General features: G+C 42.2%; 1 protein-coding gene across 6 annotated transcripts in view; it reads left to right on the top strand.

The window, feature by feature from the left end:
- Positions 1-15,099, top strand: part of kmt2cb (lysine (K)-specific methyltransferase 2Cb) — an 81,925-nt gene extending 66,826 nt beyond the window's left edge. For 5 of the 6 annotated variants that reach the window (XM_087831597.1, XM_006786464.2, XM_006786465.2 and 2 more), the window contains 18 exons: positions 128-1,765; positions 2,027-2,215; positions 4,374-4,538; positions 4,651-4,780; positions 4,897-5,044; positions 5,136-5,320; positions 5,744-5,880; positions 6,969-7,248; positions 7,629-7,768; positions 9,138-9,251; positions 9,353-10,469; positions 10,562-10,698; positions 10,787-10,929; positions 11,045-11,219; positions 11,330-11,446; positions 11,541-11,614; positions 12,934-13,042; positions 13,176-15,099. In XM_087831597.1, the coding sequence (XP_087687723.1) occupies positions 128-1,765; positions 2,027-2,215; positions 4,374-4,538; positions 4,651-4,780; positions 4,897-5,044; positions 5,136-5,320; positions 5,744-5,880; positions 6,969-7,248; positions 7,629-7,768; positions 9,138-9,251; positions 9,353-10,469; positions 10,562-10,698; positions 10,787-10,929; positions 11,045-11,219; positions 11,330-11,446; positions 11,541-11,614; positions 12,934-13,042; positions 13,176-13,268 (5,091 nt within the window). In that variant the 3' untranslated portion in view covers positions 13,269-15,099. The remainder of the gene's footprint in view (positions 1-127; positions 1,766-2,026; positions 2,216-4,373; positions 4,539-4,650; positions 4,781-4,896; positions 5,045-5,135; positions 5,321-5,743; positions 5,881-6,968; positions 7,249-7,628; positions 7,769-9,137; positions 9,252-9,352; positions 10,470-10,561; positions 10,699-10,786; positions 10,930-11,044; positions 11,220-11,329; positions 11,447-11,540; positions 11,615-12,933; positions 13,043-13,175) is intronic. The other variant, XM_087831595.1, reaches the window with a different exon arrangement.
- The last annotated feature ends 3,910 nt before the right edge of the window (positions 15,100-19,009 follow it).

Genomic DNA, 19,009 nt, shown 5'->3' with positions numbered 1-19,009 from the left:
ACATACAGTCTTATGTCTTCACTGCAGCCCTCTTTGACTCTAAAAGGGCTGAGTTAAAATTTGAACTTTGTTAAAAGTTATTTTGTGAATTTATAGAAAATAACTTATTTTTTTTACTTTGTCTCAGATCCGCAAGCAGCAGAAGGAGCATGCTGAACTGATCGAGGAGTACAGAGTAAAACAGCAGCAAAACAATATGACACCTATGATACCTGCAATGCACCCGTTGCCAGGCCCCACTGGCATGGTGCCCAGTGGCCCACCAATGGTCCAGCCTCCTATAAATCCCATGATGCAGATGCCACTTCATCCCAGCCAGCCAAATGTACCTCCGCGTATGCCCAACGCACCACCTGGCTGGCATCCCGGTACTTCTATGCCCATGGGAGGACCAGGAATGCCACATATAATGCCTCCCCAGGTACCTATGGGAAATTCAGCCCAACCGCTTCAGATGCCAATGGGTAATGTACCGCAGCACTCTCAAATGCCTTTGGAGCCCCAAGCACCACCTGCTCCTCCAGGTGCCATAAAACCCATGCAGGCAGGTGGTGTGAAGTTTGATGACAACAACCCATTCAGTGAAGGCTTCCAGGAGCGCGAGCGGAGGGAACGGCTCCGGGAGCAGCAGGAGAGACAGCGGGTGCAGCTCATGCAGGAAGTCGAACGTCAAAGAGCACTCAAACACCGCATGGAAATGGAGCAGCAAGGGATGATGGGATCAGATGGGAACATGGCACCACTCTCTCAAATGCCATTTTTTAATGCAGAGCTGCCACAAGACTTCATGCAGCCACAAAGGCCTCCTCTGCAACATCAACAACAACTTGGACCAATTTTTCCTCAGCAGCAGGGCATGCAGCCTGGTATGGGCTCAGCGGCTGGAACATTTATACAGGGTGAGAGGAGAGCCATGGTGGGAAATGGCTTAATGCCACCAGAGATGGGGCCTGATAATGTTGCTCTGCAAGGACCAAACTTTCCTCACGGTCAGCCCAGGCCTCGTCAGTTCAGTGGACCAGGAATGCTTCCAATGCCAGGTGAGGGTCCACCATTTGGGAGTGACTCGTCAACACCTTTACCGTCCAACTTTCCAGGCTCAGGTCAGTCTCTGATTCAGCTTTATTCCAACATCATCCCAGATGAGAAAGGGAAAAAGAAGAGGAACCGCAAAAAGAAGAAAGATGATGATGCAGATTCAGTCAAGACACCTTCCACTCCCCACTCAGACCTTACAGCCCCGCTCACACCATGTGTCTCAGACACTTCCTCTACTCCAACCAGAAATCCCCATCTCTTTGGAGATCAGGACTTGTCCAGGTCCCCTTTACTGGGATCTTCCACCCCCAGTCACTCAGAGCTTGAGAGGCAACTTTCTGGTGGGCAATCTGGACAACCTGCTCTGTCATCAGAAGCAGCGAGGGCCCAGGCGCAGGCTCAGGAACATGACAGAATCCTCAGCAACATAAAGCTGGAGCAGACTGATGCTAGTGAGTGTCACGGACCAAAAGAAGGTTCCATTGGCCCAGAAATGAGCTCTGTGAAAGAAGAGGGTAACAAAGGGAGCGTGTCTCCGTTCCCTGCTGGGCAGAGTCCAAACAAAGGAGAAGCTGGTAATGAACTATTGAAGCACCTTCTGAAGAACAAGAGTACACCTCCACCTGGATTGTCTCAGCAGAGATCAGAGGAAAGCCTGCGGTCAGAGGAGGAGGAAACCACTGACTGCAAAACCTTACTGAGGCAAAGCTCCATGGACAGCAATGGGGTCAGTTTTTGTGTTAATCATATAGTTACAGAATGCCGAGGGGGTGATCAGCATAGTGAGTCATTTGCAGGCTGAGTGATTCAGAGTGATTCAGATGGGAGGGTCATCATAGCTAAATTAGAATGAATAATAGCTGTCAGAATATGAATGAGTCATAGTTATGTGTTTGAAAACATCTAACTTGAAGTCATTATGCTGCTCAAGTAATTTTAACTTTACTCATGTTTTGTTTGTTTTTGTTTTTTTCTGTCTCACCTCCAGGCATACTCAGATGGCACCCCTGACTTTCCTGGACCTCTGCTCCCCGAGCAGAAGAAGAAAGGGAGAAACAAGAGAGCACCAAAAGCAGGAGAAAAACCTGTTTCTCGCTACAAGAAGAGGAAAAAGGAAGGAGATGAAAGGCAACTGATGCACACTGGACCAGACTCTGTAATGACCCAAATCAAACAGGTAAGTTGGTTTATTTATTTATTTATTTATATATATATATATATATATATATATATATATTAGGGGTGCAACGATACAACAAAATTCACGGTTCGGTTCGGTTCGATACTTTGGTGTCACGGTTCGATATTTTTTCGATACAAAAAAAATGTTCATGCCTTTTTATTAATTTGTCATTTATTAAATTTTCACGGCACATTCTGCACCACATCTCTGTGCGTTCATCATTTGTTTGAAGCCAGCTCACCTCCTGCAACCACTTTTCCGAGAATACGTGCTTCTTTTGTGGTTCGGACTCCTTCTGACATTTCTTTGGAGGTGGAGGAACATCACAGTAATTGCTTAAAGGAGCTTCTTCGACATCTTTAAGAGTTCTAAACAAATGTCTGTCCTCCTCCTGAAAATCTTATGTACGCAAACACTCGTTGCAACTTCTTATCTTGTGCGGGTTTTTATTTTGACAGCGAATGCGCACCTGCGGACCACTTATGTGCAGCCCTGGTTATTTAGCTCGTCATATTGCAGCCACAGAAATTCTTTTGTCCATGAAACCACAAAGCTGCACTTTCTTTTTGCCTTATAGTCTGATTTGTCATAACCTTTCCGTTTTGTCACTTCTTCACCCTGACCTGTCTTATTTGGCTCAGCAGAACTAAAATATATATCTTGCTGCTTTTACACACGCACTCACATGACGCTCAGCGATTCTCTGCGCGATCAACCTCTCACATGTTTAAGCTGCAGGAGATTTCACTTGTCATGTTTGCATAGTAAGCTAACGATTGATAAGACGATGTCAGAGGAATTGGTGCGCAAATTATCATCACTCACCAATCAGTACTGTCGCTTTCTATACACAGTTCACGCGATTGCAAAGTGAAAGCAAAAAACAAGCGCAAATTCAAACGCGATTTCAGTATGTCACATATTGACAGTGGCCGATGCCAATGACATAATTACCCAGCTACATTTCCGAAAGAATGCAAAAGCATTGACATATATTTTTCCTTCCTACGATAGGCCGACGGGCAGGGCAGAGATAGATTTTGGTAGCCCGACTGGAAAAAAGCCCCAGGACGTCGGGCTAGCGATTTTGCGAGCCCTGTATCTGATTGAGGAATCACTCATCTTTGGAAAAGAGAGTTTATTACAGAGAAATGTCTCTTTCCAAAATAAAAGCTATACTATACGCTTCTTCTGGGCTATATTCTCAGCAGCATATTAAACATATCAGGTCCCCATAAGGAGAATCATGTGCTAACGGCTGTCTAAATGACTCGGGTAAAGTTTGTAGCATGCGTGCTTGTTTTTGTCTGCTTCCACTTGTCTTTGCACTAGGATGATGTCGGAGTAAATGTGCAGTCATATTGGTTGTGTTCCCACTAGTGCTGTCAGCGTTAATCTGAAATGACGTTAAGGTCACAACACGGCAAATCTCCGTTAACGAGCTACCGCGGATCGCCTCATGAGTGGGGCTGGAAGACGTCAACACATTAACGAGCTAACTGCGCTAACACACTAGTTCCCACCAATTGAGCATTGCTGGCACATCCAACATACTGTTTTACTTTTGTCCATGACACGCTTACCTTCAGGGTCATATGTCACATGAAAACCAAAATAGTTCCAAACGCCAGATCTGAATGAGGGTGGGGGAGGTTCAATTTGCCATGTTGCAACGAGCTTAACTTCTGTCTAGCTAGCTTGCCCTGCGCTCAGTGAATCTGTGTTCGACTACTCCGCCTAGGCTGCACTGTTGAGCGCAGATCCACTGAGCGCTCAACACAGACAGCATCGTCAGAAGGAAAGTTGATAAAATAAATTAAAAATGTTGTATTGTTCGATACATACGCGTACCGAACCGAAAGCACTGTATCGAACGGTTCAATATCGATACGAGTATCGTTGCACCCCTAATATATATATATAATTTATTTATTTTTTCTGTTGTTGTTGTACCTGCTCCTCTTCCAATTGATGGGTGCTTTGTGTTGTTAGCTTGAAAGGCTGTAGTCTGAAGGCCGAATGTAAGATTCATTTGAACTTAAAATACTTGAGGACATTTCAGTGATTGTGGTCAGGATGGTTTGTGCAAGAATATATCTGGTCTGACTTCTCTGCTAACCTTCCACCGGTCTGCTTGTCTCTGCTAACACAGCAGCTCTCTCTGCTGCCTCTCATGGAGCCTCTGATTGGGGTCAACTTTGCCCATTTTGCTCCCTACGGCAGTGGCCAGCTCAATGGAGAGAACCTTTTGTCTGGTACTTTTGGCAGCGCCTCACTAGATGGAGTTTCTGATTATTATTCCCAGCTGGCCTACAAGGTGAGATCTTACTGCTTCACTAAGGGGATACCAGATAAACAAAGGGTGGGTGTGTGTTAAGTGTTTCTGTGGCACTGTGTGCCTGACATTGCTTTGCACTTGGCTTCTACAGCAGAGTAACTTGAGCAATCCACCGACCCCACCGGCATCTCTTCCTCCCACTCCACCACCTGTGAACCGACAGAAAATGATCAACGGTTTTGCCACAACCGAAGAGCTGGCCAGCAAAGCCGCTGCTATGGGTAAGCACTCATAAATGTCCAAGATGGGCTGACCGATTGTGTTTCCATAATCTTAAAATGGGAGCAGAAAATGGAAGGAGGCATTCATACATATTAACGTTGTTTTCCTGTTGCAGTCTCCAAGGGCCTGGTCCCAAAGCCGCTGCATGTTCCATTTAGGAGTGAGGAAGATCTGTTAGCTCGGGCCATCGCTCAGGGACCCAAAACTGTGGATGTTCCAGCTTCTCTTCCCACACCTCCTCACAACAACCAGGAAGAGCTCAGGTAACGGATAAAAAATAGTACTTCATGATTTATTTGGGCTGCAGTGTTTTAACAGAGTTGCTCATTTATTTATTTATTTTCCTTGTTGTAGTAATCGAGGACAGGAGCCTTGCAAGGAGAGGGACACACCTGACAGCTTTGTTCCATCTTCATCTCCCGAGAGCGTGGTTGGCATGGAGATCAGCCGTTACCCAGACTTGTCTCTGGTAAAGGAAGAGCCGCCATCCCCTTGCCTGTCTCCTGTCCTCCCCATGCTTCCTGCACCTGATGGGAAAGGTAAACGCATATATCTATTTTATTTAGTTGTTTATTTTATGCAGTATATACACAAAGCTCCACTAAAAAGTAAATTCATGGTTTTCACATTAGTGTATCCTCGAGGGTCCATTTGATGTAAATGTGATCATCTTTCCAGGTCTGCAGGGGTCAGCATTCTCAGCATAAAGGCCAAAATTTAGCAATGTGATGACTTTATACAAACACACCAGCTTTGCAACTTCCACAAATGAGATGTTGCGCACACTTAACTATGGTGCTCCTTTTCTGGCTTTCCATTATGTTTTTAGTGTGCATGTGCAGAATGTATATGCATAAGAATCCTTTACACTTTGCATAAAAGTATGTGGAAGATGCCTTCGTATGATCAAATTTGAACGGTGCAGCAGTTTTTGAGAGTGGTTTGCTTTTTCAATTCATTAGGGACCCAGATCAAACTGCAGGATGTCAAGACTGAGCCTTCGTCGATGTTCTTTGGCTCCCCCTTTGGCTCCATGTCTAATGATTCCAAACAAGGGATGGTTTCTGTTGCTATCACTCTGAGACCAGCTGCAGCTGAGGTAACAATACTTTACATTTACTGAGGTTAGACAAAAATCTGACATACTGTATTTTCGGCACTATAAGGCGCATTTAAAATCCTTTAATTATCTCAAAAATCGGCAGTGCGCCTTATAATCTGGTGCGCCTTATGTATGAATTCTGAAAACTGTCTAAATTCTTTCATCTGTAATAAAATGCTCAGTGTTGCTGCTTTTCCAGGTGTAACAATTAAGTTTAACATCCAGGCATCCATGAAAACAGAATTTATTAAATTTAGAGTTAGAAGTTAGCAGGAAGTTAGCTCGCTAGTTTCCACCTAAACATGATATAGCATGTTCTGAAAGAGAGATTTCTGAATAAATTGCTGTCAGTGACAGCAATTTGTGACAACAGTGACACTTCCAACATAAATGAAGACAGAAAACTAAACAGCAGTGACGTTTGTAGGGTTACTGAAATTGGGCTAGCAGGTATGTAATCATGTGCTACGTGATCGCTATCGACACAGCTATGTTAGCATAACATAAACGGTGAAGCTGGAGGATGAATGCTAATGCTTGTTTTGCTTAATGCGCCTTATAATCCGGTGCGCCTTATGGTCAGAAAAATACAGTAATTTTTTTCCCAGTTCTCTCATTCTATGTCATATCAGACATGTGCATAATCTCGCCACACAGTAAGAGAAAGATAATTATTGCAAGGGTTTGTTTTAAAGAGGATGCTTGTTTTTATTAATCAGAGTCTAATTCTGAGAAATTACAGAGTTCTTAAACACACATTATTTTAGGATTATTCAAGTTCTGTTAATTCTTGCATGTGCAAGATATTTAAAGCTGCATATTAACTTAGCTATCCTAGTTTATAGGCAGATTTCATTTTACATGAGAAAGTAAACTACTTTTAAATCAGCTGATAAGGGCATTTTAGTTCCTAAGAGATTCACTTCTTAATATTAAATCAGAGGAGTAATACAGAAGTCAACATTTAACAGCTTTAAGTGCCTTTTTACTTGGAGCACTTGGGTGACTATGGTGGACAAATTTAAAGGACTTTTTTAACTTGCATTCCTCTAAACTTCTATTTATTTGTTTTATTTATTTTTCAGAATATTACCGGTGTGGTGGCAGCCATTTCAGACCTCTTGTGTGTGAAGATCCCCAGCAGTTATGAGGTTAGCAGCACCCCAGACAGGGGGCCCCTATCTATGGTCAGCGGTCAAAGGGTGGGCCCACATGGCATGGAGCCACGGCCTCCCATGCTTTTCAATGGACAAGGAGACAGTGGAGGACTGCATGGACGGCCGGGACAAATGATCAGAGCCAGTGGACCACAGGGAATGATGCAGCAGCAGGCACATCATTTCCGTTTCCATCCCAACAGCCCAGGTAGGGAATAAAACTAAATTAAACAAGAGCATCTCTGATTCCACCCGGTGCAGTAATACAGCCTGTAATTGAAATGTCATGTTTGATTTAAGCTAAATATAATCACTCCCCGTGAAAAAGCACAATTCAGCAATACTCTTTCGATACCTAATCACTTCCCTTTAAACATCCAGAGGAGCACTTTTTTTTTTTTTAACAGTTTTTTGGATGTACCATTATTTATCTGAGGCTGAAGGTAGCCTACAGTCCAATTCTATAAAGGCTGTTTTATTTTGTTTGGTAAAGTTTGTTTAGGCCAATTAAAGATTCAATCATCTGTAGGTTACTGTCAGAGATGTTAAAAATTTATCTAATTTTGCATCACTTTTCTGTTACATCAGGCAATGCTGGAGCTCGAGGACCTGATCACAAGATCCCTGGCAGCTCTGGATGTAAACCCCAGTGGTGCTGCCACTGTAAGGTGGTGGTTCTGGGAAATGGAGTGCAGAAAGCCATCAAAGACCTCCCCGTTCACATGAAGGTACCAGATGCATTGGCTGCACAGTCATGTATATATTAACTGTGCACACCACCTGTCAAATAAAGGCTAAACGTTGAAATTATAACCTTTACAGAAAGCCTGAATGGACTGAGGATGTAGTGCTTCTCCATTCCTTACTCAGAGATCAAGGCCACAGATAATAAATTGCTTCTGATCGTCAGCAGCTCTCATGAACAAAAAGGCTCGGATATCTAACGGCGTTGACTAAAGTACACCATATTTTAATATAGTGCCATGTGACAGTTTTGCCCCTGAGCAAAATTTCTGTCACAAGTAAAAGATGAGCTGATTTCCAAAAAGCATTAAGTCAAAGATGACACATGGCTTTAATATTTTAACAAAGATTACTTTTCTATATTTAGTCATTTATTTATTTTTTTAAATTAGACACTCTGCAGGTCAGCATCTGTGGTACCACAGTTTCTCAATTATCACCTTGTGAAACAGAGTCTAAGAGTCTTCAGATTCAAACTTGTTCTTGTTCTGTCTTTACAGCTTAAGGTAGTAATTCATTGTGAAGTCCTGCAGTAGATGCTTCCTTCGGTTGATCTTTTTTTTTTTTTTTTTTTTAAATAACGTTCGATGTATACGTGCAGACTTTGCTGTTCTTTAAGTAAATCTGCCCCTTCCTGCAAATTATTCTGCATGCCGCTGTCAATAAAAGCCAAAAGCATGACTCATCAGTCTGTGAACTTAGCAGTTAGTTAAAGCTTTCATTTATGTATCACATAACCTTTTATAATGATGACTGTGTCCAAGCCAAAGCCCCAATAAGCTAGTTAAAATGTGAATTTTTGGTAAAGTTATCCGAGAACTCGAACTTTAGCTCCTTTCCTTTTTACAGCTGTGAAATTGTACAAAATGCAAATTTGCACTAACGTTGCTTGAGATGTTGAAATTATGTTTTTGTTTTAACTTTATGCATTTTGGAGATGACTATAGCTTTGATTGTGTAAAGAGTCCCACTGTCAGAAATTTGGATCATTTCAATGTCATGTATACATATAATATTGAGATTATTATATGAGCTATGATTGGTTGGCTTACCAGATTTTTACGTTGGGGAAATGAAGTATTAAAACTCCTTTCACCCTGAAGGGCCACACTTATCAATATATTCATATGCACAGCACTGCAATAACACTGATTATGTAAATCTTTCCTAATGGAGTTAAATAGATTTCAGATCAGTTAGTAGGTTAAACAGCAGTATTTAGGTTATTTAAATATTGCATAATTTATTTTTCAACATCGCTTTGCCTTGAGTTGCTTCCATTAGTCAGATGTTGACTTACACCTCATTCCTAATTCAGCTTCTTCAAACTTGGACTGATTTTCTTCTCGTTAGGAATCTGAAGGCCGTTTTAAATCTGAAGACGACTTGGTCTTCTGCAGCCACAACTGCTTCCTTCTCTACTGTTCATCACCACCACTGCAGTCCAGATCAACCACAGAAACTAAGGTTTGTACCACTGTAACCCATGCACATCTCTGAGAAATCTGAGTCTGAAAAAAGCATTTGAATTTTAAGTTTGGCATTTTTTTCCCTTGTCATCTTCCCAGGAGTCTGTGTCCCTCCTCCCAGCCTCTGAGCAAACGGAGAGCCTTTCTAAAACTCAGCACCAGTACAGTAACAACATGTCCTCGCTGGATGTCCATTGTCTGGCCCAGCTTCAGCCAAAGCAGTCACCCCCCTCTACACCTCCCATCCCCTTCCCTTTAGCAGGTGAAACACCCAAGACTGACGCAAAATCTGATGCCCTCAAAGTGACAGTGAAGCTGAAGTCCAGGCCAAGGTCCCACGACGGCTGGCACCAGGGAAAGAGACAGAAAGGACTCCGATGGAGGAAATGGACTGTCCAGGTGGTGGTGCCAAGAGGGAATTCGCAGCTCCCGGATGAGGATAAGATTGATGAGCTCCTGAAGAAGCTTGGAGCCTCCCTGCGCCCTCCAGTGTCACTCAAGGACCAGAGACGCTGCTGTTTCTGCCATCAGTTTGGAGATGGAATGACTGATGGTCCTGCCAGGCTGCTCAATCTAGATCTCGATGTGTGGGTTCATCTCAACTGTGCTCTTTGGTCGACTGAGGTGTACGAGACTCAAGCTGGCGCCCTCATCAACGTGGAGCTTGCGCTGCGGCGTGGTCAAACTATACGATGCGCCTACTGTCAGCAGACCGGAGCCACCAGCGGCTGCCATCGCCTGCGCTGCACCAACGTCTACCATTTCACCTGTGCCCTGCATGCTCAGTGCACCTTCTTCAAGGATAAGACCATGCTCTGCCATGCCCACAGGCCCCGGGGAACAGCGGGACAAGCTCTGGAGCACGAGCTGCGATGCTTTGCCGTGTTCCGGCGTGTTTATGTCCAGAGAGACGAAGTGCGTCAAATTGCCACGGCTGTGCAGCAGCCCGAGTTAGGTTACACCTTTCGGGTAGGCAGTCTGGTGTTGCATGCGATCGGCCAGCTCACACCGCTACAGATGGCGTCCTTCCATTCCTCAACAGCCATCTTTCCAGTTGGCTATGAAGCTTGCCGCATTTACTGGAGCATGCGCCATGGCAATCGTCGCTGTCGCTACATCTGTTCAGTTGAAGAGAGAGACGGGATACCAGAGTTTACCATCAGAGTCATCGAACAAGGCTACCAAGACATGGTCCTAACTGACACCTCTGCTAAAGGTTTGCCCTCAGGAAAAAAAAATACTAGTGTGTGTGTTTTTGTGGCTGATGAAACAGTTTCAACCAGTTCTTGTCTCTGCTCTTGTCATTAGGAGTGTGGGATAAGGTGCTAGGCCCAGTTGCTGAGAAGAGAGCTGAGTCGGGCACTCTGAAGCTCTTTCCTGTTTACCTGAAAGGAGAGGATCTGTTTGGGCTCACAGTTCCTGCAGTTGCCAAGATCACAGAATCGGTTTGTACCTACTTTGGAGGATTTCATCAGCTGCAAGAATTTAAAAACATCAACAAATCTCTAAATTATGCTTTTCATCTGGTTTCAGCTCCCAGGAGTGGAAGCTTGTGACAGGTACTCGTTCCGTTACGGACGCAACCCTCTCGTGGAGTTGCCTCTCATGTTCAATCCAGCTGGTTGTGCCCGCGCTCAGCCAAGAACAAGCTCTCCCTACACCTCACTGGTGATAAGGTAACTTTGTTTGAAGTTGACATTAAATTAGCTTCCTGGGAACGTTCTGTCTCCAAGTAAATAAGTCAAAGTTAATGAAATGTTCTCCTTCTCCACCTCCCTTCTAAAAATAAAGGCCTCAGCCACAGGCTGTATCCAGCAGCAGTGCCAGGTCTAACCAGAATGTCGCCCAAGGAGAAGGTGCCGCCCCCCATAATAAGCCTCCGGTGGTGCACCCCAGGTCCTCCCAGTACCGCTGGATGAAGAGTGAGTGGCGAGCCAACGTCTATCTGGGCCGCTCCCGCATCCAGGTGAGTCGACCAGATTTAAATTCCTTTTAAACTGTCAGAGTGAGACTGATGCTTTTGGTTTCCATTTCTTGTTGACTAAATGAAAACCTGCTTATTTAACATATTCACAGGGTCTGGGGCTGTTTGCTGCTAGAGACGTTGAAAAACAGACAATGGTGATTGAGTACAATGGAACCATCCTCCGAAATGAAGTCGCCATCAGGAAGGAGAAAATCTATAGGTCTAAGGTAAATATCTGTGCTGCAACATTGTTAGCAGAAATTGTGTTTCTTTAAAATTATCTTTTCCAAAAGCTAAGAGCATTTCTTCTCTTCCTTGTAGAACCGGGCAGTGTTCATGTTCCGCATCGACAGCGAACATGTTGTTGATGCCACACTAAATGGAGGGATCGCAAGGTACTCTGAGCTTCCACGAACTGTTTGAGCATTTTCATAAATGTATTCATGACAGCGTAGCATTTCTTTCATACTCACTTACTGCAACAAATGTCATTCAGTGTAGCACACCGATGAGCCACAACATTAAAACCCCTTGCGGGTGAAGTGAGTAACCCTGATGATCTCAGTACACTGGTAGCTGTCAAGGGGGTGGTTACAAGAGGCTGCAAGTGAAGAGTGAGCTCTTGAAGTTAAAACAGGGAAAAATGAGCAAGCCTGTTGATCTGAGCGACTTTGACAAGAGCCACATTGTTATGACTAGATGACTGGGTCAGGGCACCTCCAGAACAGCATGTCCGGTGGGGTGTTACCTGTTTCCAGTGGTTAGCACAAGTGATGAGGGCTTAAAGCACATTGATGTGTGGGAGTAAAGGGTGGCTCTGTGATCCCACAGAAGAGCACCTCCAGCACAATTTACTGAAAACTGGTTATGGTAGAAAGTTGTCAGAATGCACAGCGCTGCACAGGGTTTTCATACTGACCACTATCCACTGCCAAAGGAGGCAAGGGTGTTAACTCGGCTTCAAATTCCCTGAAATCTCAAGTCTGTTTGAGCATCTGTGGGATTTTTGAGGAAGGAAAAAGAAGTAGTTAGATTTATGGATTGCCAGCCTTACTTCTTACAGGACTTAACTGATGGGATGCTAAGATGGAACAAAGGTCTTGTGGAGTGCACGCCTCAACGTCTTAAAAGTAGCCTCTCCATATCTGTCTAACCGATATAATCTTCCAGTAAAGTGGCACAGACGAGACTCTGCTTCTGTGTGTGGGAGGCTTGTCTGCAAACTGGTACATATTGCAAATGAGCATCAGGGTTTTTTTTCGTTGCTGCTGTAGACGTTGGCCTTTTTTGGATTTTGTTATCAAAGTGATGGCAGTTCAGTTGTATTGTCAAAAGGGCCCAAACACACATGGAACCAGAACTAGAGACCATGTTGGAACAGGTTCATGCCCTTCTTCATAGTTTGTGAAAGATGAACACTGAGTAGTCAGTACTACTTTGTTATGAGTTCTCACTGACAAAATCTATCCACAGATATAAAAACAAGTTGGAAACAAAGCTAGTTTCTTTTGAATGTCATAATTGTTTTTTGTTTTTTTTAAATGTTGGCATTTTCATCTTATCACCGTCTGCCGCTGCGTGTCTGAATCAGCTCACAGAGGCAGCAAATGAGCTTTTAGTTGCAAATAGAATTTGCAATCATTTAAATGTGGTCGGCTATATTACAGTAATGCTCTGAATGCTGTTTCACGCATGACTCGTGCTTCTTTTTCAGATATATCAATCATTCTTGTGCCCCTAACTGTGTTGCTGAGGTGGTAACATTTGAGAGGGGTTACAAAATCATCATCAGCTGCATTCGCAGAATTGAAAAAGGAGAGGAGGTTGGTATACACACATATATTTTTTTTTTTCTGTAATTAGAATTTATCCCTGTTCATTTGCATGCATATGTGGGTGTAAACGGTGCAGTTGTGATATAGCCATGGACGTTTCTCCTGTGTTTGTTTTCTGCAGCTGTGTTTCAACTACCAGTTTGACAACTTTGAGGGCCAGCACAAGATTGCTTGCCACTGTGGAGCTCCTGAATGCAGGAAGTGGATTAACTGAGCAAAACGGAAACGACGAACCCAAACGCATTCCTTGCCATAGCGTGTGGAGGATGCTGTGATCTCTGCACAGAATAAATAAGAGACTTCACACTAAAGTCATTTTACGAATGAGCAGAAGGCCTGAGCCCTTGGAGAAATAAATGAATCGGTGTTGGTTCGTCAACAACGTGGAATTAAAAATAGGCGGAGGAAGGGAAATATAACACAGTAGCAGGAAATGACTCGTGCCATATGTGAGGGGCTCCGTCGAAGCCTCCGTCTGTATGTATCCGTGTGTTTGTTTGGTGTACATGGGGTGCGGAATCCACCAGCGAATGAGAAAGCACTGTGTGGGGTGCGGCCTTATTGCTTACTAAGGGCAGGCCCTTTTGTTCATACTGTTAATGTATACCGTTTGACTAAATGTAGACATCACTGAATGAGGAATGTACAGCAATGAATACCGCGAAGGGAATATTAACTTGCACTAAAAATAAAAAAAATAAACAAAAAAAACCCATACACACACCCACACACACACACACAAGCTTTTAAATACTTGATTCCATGAGTCAGTTTTATCATAGGTCTCTGTCATGTGATTTGTGTGGAATTCGAGAGGTTTTGTATTTATTACTGAGTGAATGAATTTTATTCTCAAAATGAGATCGAGTTAAAAGAAGGCTAGATTGCTATTGTTTTTGAAGATTGAAGAAGACATGCTGTTACTTTTGTATAAATGTACATAAAAAAAAACAACAAAAAAAACTATAGGAATAACCGACCAAATACTACCTTAACCTTCTCGATGTTTGGGTGTTTTTAAAAATTGTTTTTGTTCTGTTTGTCATTGAAATTTATTTAAGATGGACGTTATTTCAGTTTGAGAGTATATATTATGATTATTCTGTACAGAATTTGTAATATAACCACAATAATTCACAAAGTATTTTTGTTGTATTAAAAGTACGGTATTGTAGCGTAGTGTTTTGTGACTTACACTTACTTTGACCACTCTCAAAAAAAAAAAAGAAATATTTTTGTTGACTAATGTAACAAGTAATCGGTTACAGAATCAAAAAAAGACTTCAGATAGTAAAAGATCATTGTGATCTGTTTGCTGTTAATCAGGTTTGATTTTAAAGAACTGTGAATTAGGTTTTAAAACCCAAAAAAACTGCTTTTTAACTTTTTATCACAAATGGAAACAGCAACATGTGTTAACCTGTTTTTTTGTTGTTGTTGTTGTTTTTTAAACTTTACTTTTAACACAAATAAGGTGCGAACGTCTAATAATGTTGTGACTTAGACGAACCATTGCGCGACAGAAAGAATTCTATGGAGAACTGTAGGTTGTTCTGCTTTTTGTTTTTGTTTCGTTTTTTTGGAAAGAGATCGCATCCTGCTTATAATCAGAAATATTTCTTATACTGACACTTCACAAGTCACATGCTAGAAGCAGAGGAGTTTTTGCGTGCACAATTTCAAGTTGACTGTAAAATTTTGGAGACAGTCTTAGAACTTGTAATGTATATGGCATGTATTTTTTTAACTTTCCGAAGACTCAATTGTATATATTTTTCTCAATGAATGGTTGTAACAAAATTGTTTCTTGGATATTTTTTCTTCTCTTGTACGATACATCATCCTGCCAGTGTGTTTGTGCTACATTTTCTTGGTCGTGTAAAGTAGTCATTTCTTTTCTTTTTGTTTTTATTTTGTTCCTTTTTCGTTTCTTTTTTTTTTGTTTGTTTGTTTCTTTTTTTTTTTGAATTGCCTTTTGAAGTGTACAGAGTATGAGGTTTGGAGTTTGTGGAATTGAATTTAGAAACATTTACAAAAATAAACTATTTTACATGTTAGCAATTTGTTTGTGTTTTCAATAATTGCACTTTCTTTTCTTTTAATTAAAGCTGGAAAAAGGAAAAAACATCTTTGACTTCCCAGTCATTAGTGGTTATGTTTATTTAGCTAATTCGTGTTACCCATAATAAGCATATAGTGCATAATTACACTCACTGGCCATCTCATTTGTTGCATGTTGCTAGCACTGAGTTGGATCCCATAAAGGTCCTTGAAACATTCCTCAGACTTTTCTCCGTATTGGCATGCCAGCACCACATCCAAAAGGTGCTTCTTCTTTTTTTTTCTTGAGATCTGGTGACTGGAGGTGATTTTCATGGTCAAAAAACCAATTTGGGATTATTTAAATTTTGTGATGTGAAGCATTATCCTGCTGGAAGCAGATTTCAGAAGATGGCTACACTGTTGTCATAAAGGGACATGATCTGCAAACAATACTCGTGGAGGCTGTGATGTTTAAATGATATGAGGTACTAAGGGACCTCAAGTGTGCCCATTAGAATAGATGCAGGGATGGAGTGCTGTGACTGTAGCTCAGGAGGTTGGTTGTTTGATACCTGTTTTGAGCCATTCTACATGCCAAATATACCTAGGCAAGATACTCTCCCCCCAAGTTGCTCTATGATGCATCCATTGGAGTGTAAATGTTAGCCAGAAAGCAGTTAAGCCTAGAAAAAGTGCTCGTAAGAAAGAGTGTGAACTGATGAATGAGGCATGTTGCTTTCAGTGCTGAGGTAGAGTAGAAATGCGCTGTATAAGAACCAGTTCATTTACTATGCTTCATGCTTAGGCCAAATTTGGACCCTACCATCCAAACGTAGCAAAAATTAAGACTCATCAGACAAATTTTTTTATATCTTCTATTGTCAAATTTTGGTGATCCTGTGTGAACTGTAGCCCCAGTTTCCTGCTCAACTCTAACAAGACCCGGTGTGGTCTTCTGCTGTAGCCCATCTGCTACAAGTTTGGGGGTGTTGTGCATTAAGAGATGCTTTTCTGCTTAGTCGTAACAAATTGTTTCTTGAGTTACTGTAGATTTCTTACCAACTACAAGCAGTCTAATTATTTTCCTGTGATTTCAACAATGCACTTTTGCTCAGAGAACTGCAGTTCTGCAGGAAAATCCCAGTGGATCAGCAGTAACCATGCCATGCTCACAATTAAATCGCCCTCCCTCCCCATTCTGATGCTCAGTTTGAAGAAAGTGGTCAGAGTGGATGTGTGTTCTGTGTTTAGTTCAACCAAAGCTTCAAACATACTAGCAATTAGGCAAATAATGAGTCATAAGCTATGCTGACTTCTAGATATGTTTCCATTCATCAGCTGTAGAGAAAATCTTTTGTTATGATCACAGACTGTTTATGACTTTATGACTGTTTATGGACATGTGATCAAGGAAGCCAAAGAGTTGTTCTTCTCAGATTGTTCAGAGTCCACATTAAATGATCCACTATGTCACAACGACTGAATAAACAAACATTTATAAAAGAGGTATTTTTCCTTCTTGGGTCTTCAGTCATCTTGTAGCGATCCCACTTTCTCTCGGAGCCCGGAACCCCCTCATTATGCTAGCATGCAATCTCGATGGCACTAAAACACATGTTAACTTTCAACCAAATTTAGTTAATTGTGTGTGCTGTGCTTGCACATTTACTGGGTATCACTCCTGTGGACCTGACTGTTGGTAAAAAAAAAAAAAAAAAAAAAAAACCCTGCTACATCTTTAAACCACTCATACTCCATGAGAAACGTGTTATATAAACTTTGAGCTTGAACAAAAAAAAAAGCTGAGTTTAATTATAGCCAAAAGCATAATTATGTGTTTCATTTTGTGTTTAAATAACATCTTGACACATAGAAGATATGGTGCTAGGTGACATCTTGGCATCATGGTACGAGTAAGCGGGCAAAACACACACTCTGTTGTGCTGTGCACTCTGCATTTGATTGGTACTTGAAGGGCTCGGTGCTCATGTTCTTAAACTACCCATGTGGATGGACACTAAATAGTACCTATACAACTCATGCAACATTTGGTATAGAAAGATGCTTCACTGTAAGCACGTGGAAATTAAAGACTGCTGTTTACACAGTATGTGTTTTTACAAAGAAACCAAGAAGTATATAAGCTTTAAAAGTTTATCAAACAGAAAACTAAATAAATTCAAGTCAGCATAAGCAACGGACAGTGCACAAGAGAGGTGGAGTGGGTGGAGACAAGTGTCAGGGGTGATTTGTGACAGAAGAAAAGCAGCGTGAAAGAGGTTTACAAAAAATGGTAGTGAGACCTGCTATTGTGTAAGTTTTGGAGACAATGAAAATAACAAAACAACAGGAGGTTGAGCTGAAGAGATTTTCATTGGGAGTGAGCAGGATGGTCAAAGTAAGGAATTACTTCAAGAAAAGGACCACTCAGGTTGGATGGTTTGGGGATAAAGTTAGAGAAGCAAGGCTGGGATGCTTTGAATGTGTGCAGAGGAGGGGCAGTGGATGTACTGGACAAAGGATGCTGAATATGGATCTGCCAGGCAGGAGGAAAAGAGGAATCCTGCAGAGAAAACTCCTGGATGTATAGTGAAGCTGGGCATACAGAGGAGCATGGTAGGGACAGGGTGAGGTGGAGTCAGGTGTGGCAATGAAGATGATAAGATAACTCTTTATTGTCATTGCACAGTCATACATAGTACAATAGTACAATGAGATTGGAAAACTGTCCTACGTCGGCACTACATATGACACATCACAACGCAACACAAACAACACAACACAGTATATTAACTTAGTAATAAAACAAGAAGAAGTGTATGTGTATTGCACACTGTTATTATTGCACATTAATTATTATTGCACCTTGTTATAAATGGAAATATAATTATTATTATTGTTTTAAACATTGTTACCTCCCCCCCAAAAAAGTCCAGGTAGGTAGCCAGTCAGGTCAGCTATTTGCATTGATTAGGGCTATTGCCCTGTTGTAAAAGCTGTCCTTGAGTCTGTTTGTCTGGGACCTCAGTAGCCTGAACCTCCTGCCAGACGGCAGCAGCTTAAACACCCGGTGTCCTGGGTGTGTGCAGTCCTGTAGGATGCTGCGTGCCCTCTTGAGACAGCGAGTGCTGTACAGGTCCTTCAGGGAGGGAAGAGGATGTCCAATGATTTTTTGGGCCATATTAATGACCCTCTGGAGTGCCTTTCTGTGTGCTGTGGTGCAGCTGGAGAACCACACACCGATGCAATATGTCAGCACACTTTCAATGGAGCAGCGGTAGAAGCCAGCAGCTCCTTCTTCAGGTCCATTTTTCTGAGGAGTCTCAGAAAGTGGAGACGCTGTTGGGCCTTCTTTAAAACCGCAGAGGTGTTAGAGCTCCATTGGAGGTATGTGTCTATGTGCACACCCAGAAACTTGAAACTGGAGACCCTTTCCATGCACTCCCCGTTGATGGTGACAGGCTGCAGCTCGGACTTCCTCCTTCTGAAGTCAACTACCAGTTCTTTTGTCTTGGTAGTATTGAGGTCCAGGTTGTTGTCTACACACCAATCTGACAGCCTCTGAACTTCAGCTCTGTCGCCGTCTCATCTCCCCCTGAGATGAGCCCCACCACGGTGGTATCATCTGCAAACTTGATGACTGTGTTGTCTGGGTGGGTACTAACACAGTCATGTGTGTACAGAGTGTACAGTAGGGGACTCAGGGATCAGTGACTGAGCAACTGCTGCAAATCACTAAAATGATCCTAACTTATAAATAACCTCAATGCAGTGCATTTACACTTTATATAAGAAAAAAAAAACAATTTCAATAGTAAATCCTAGTTTATATACACGATAAAGAAAAATGTCTAAATAACAGAAATGTGTAAGATGTGTAAGAAATAAAATTACAGAAAAAGTTCTGGTAGC

This window comes from Neolamprologus brichardi, chromosome 18 (assembly GCF_056152115.1).
Source record: "Neolamprologus brichardi isolate AB-2024 chromosome 18, ASM5615211v1, whole genome shotgun sequence".
Classification (NCBI taxonomy): Eukaryota; Metazoa; Chordata; class Actinopteri; order Cichliformes; family Cichlidae; genus Neolamprologus; species Neolamprologus brichardi.
This window is presented reverse-complemented; position numbering and strand designations above follow the sequence as displayed.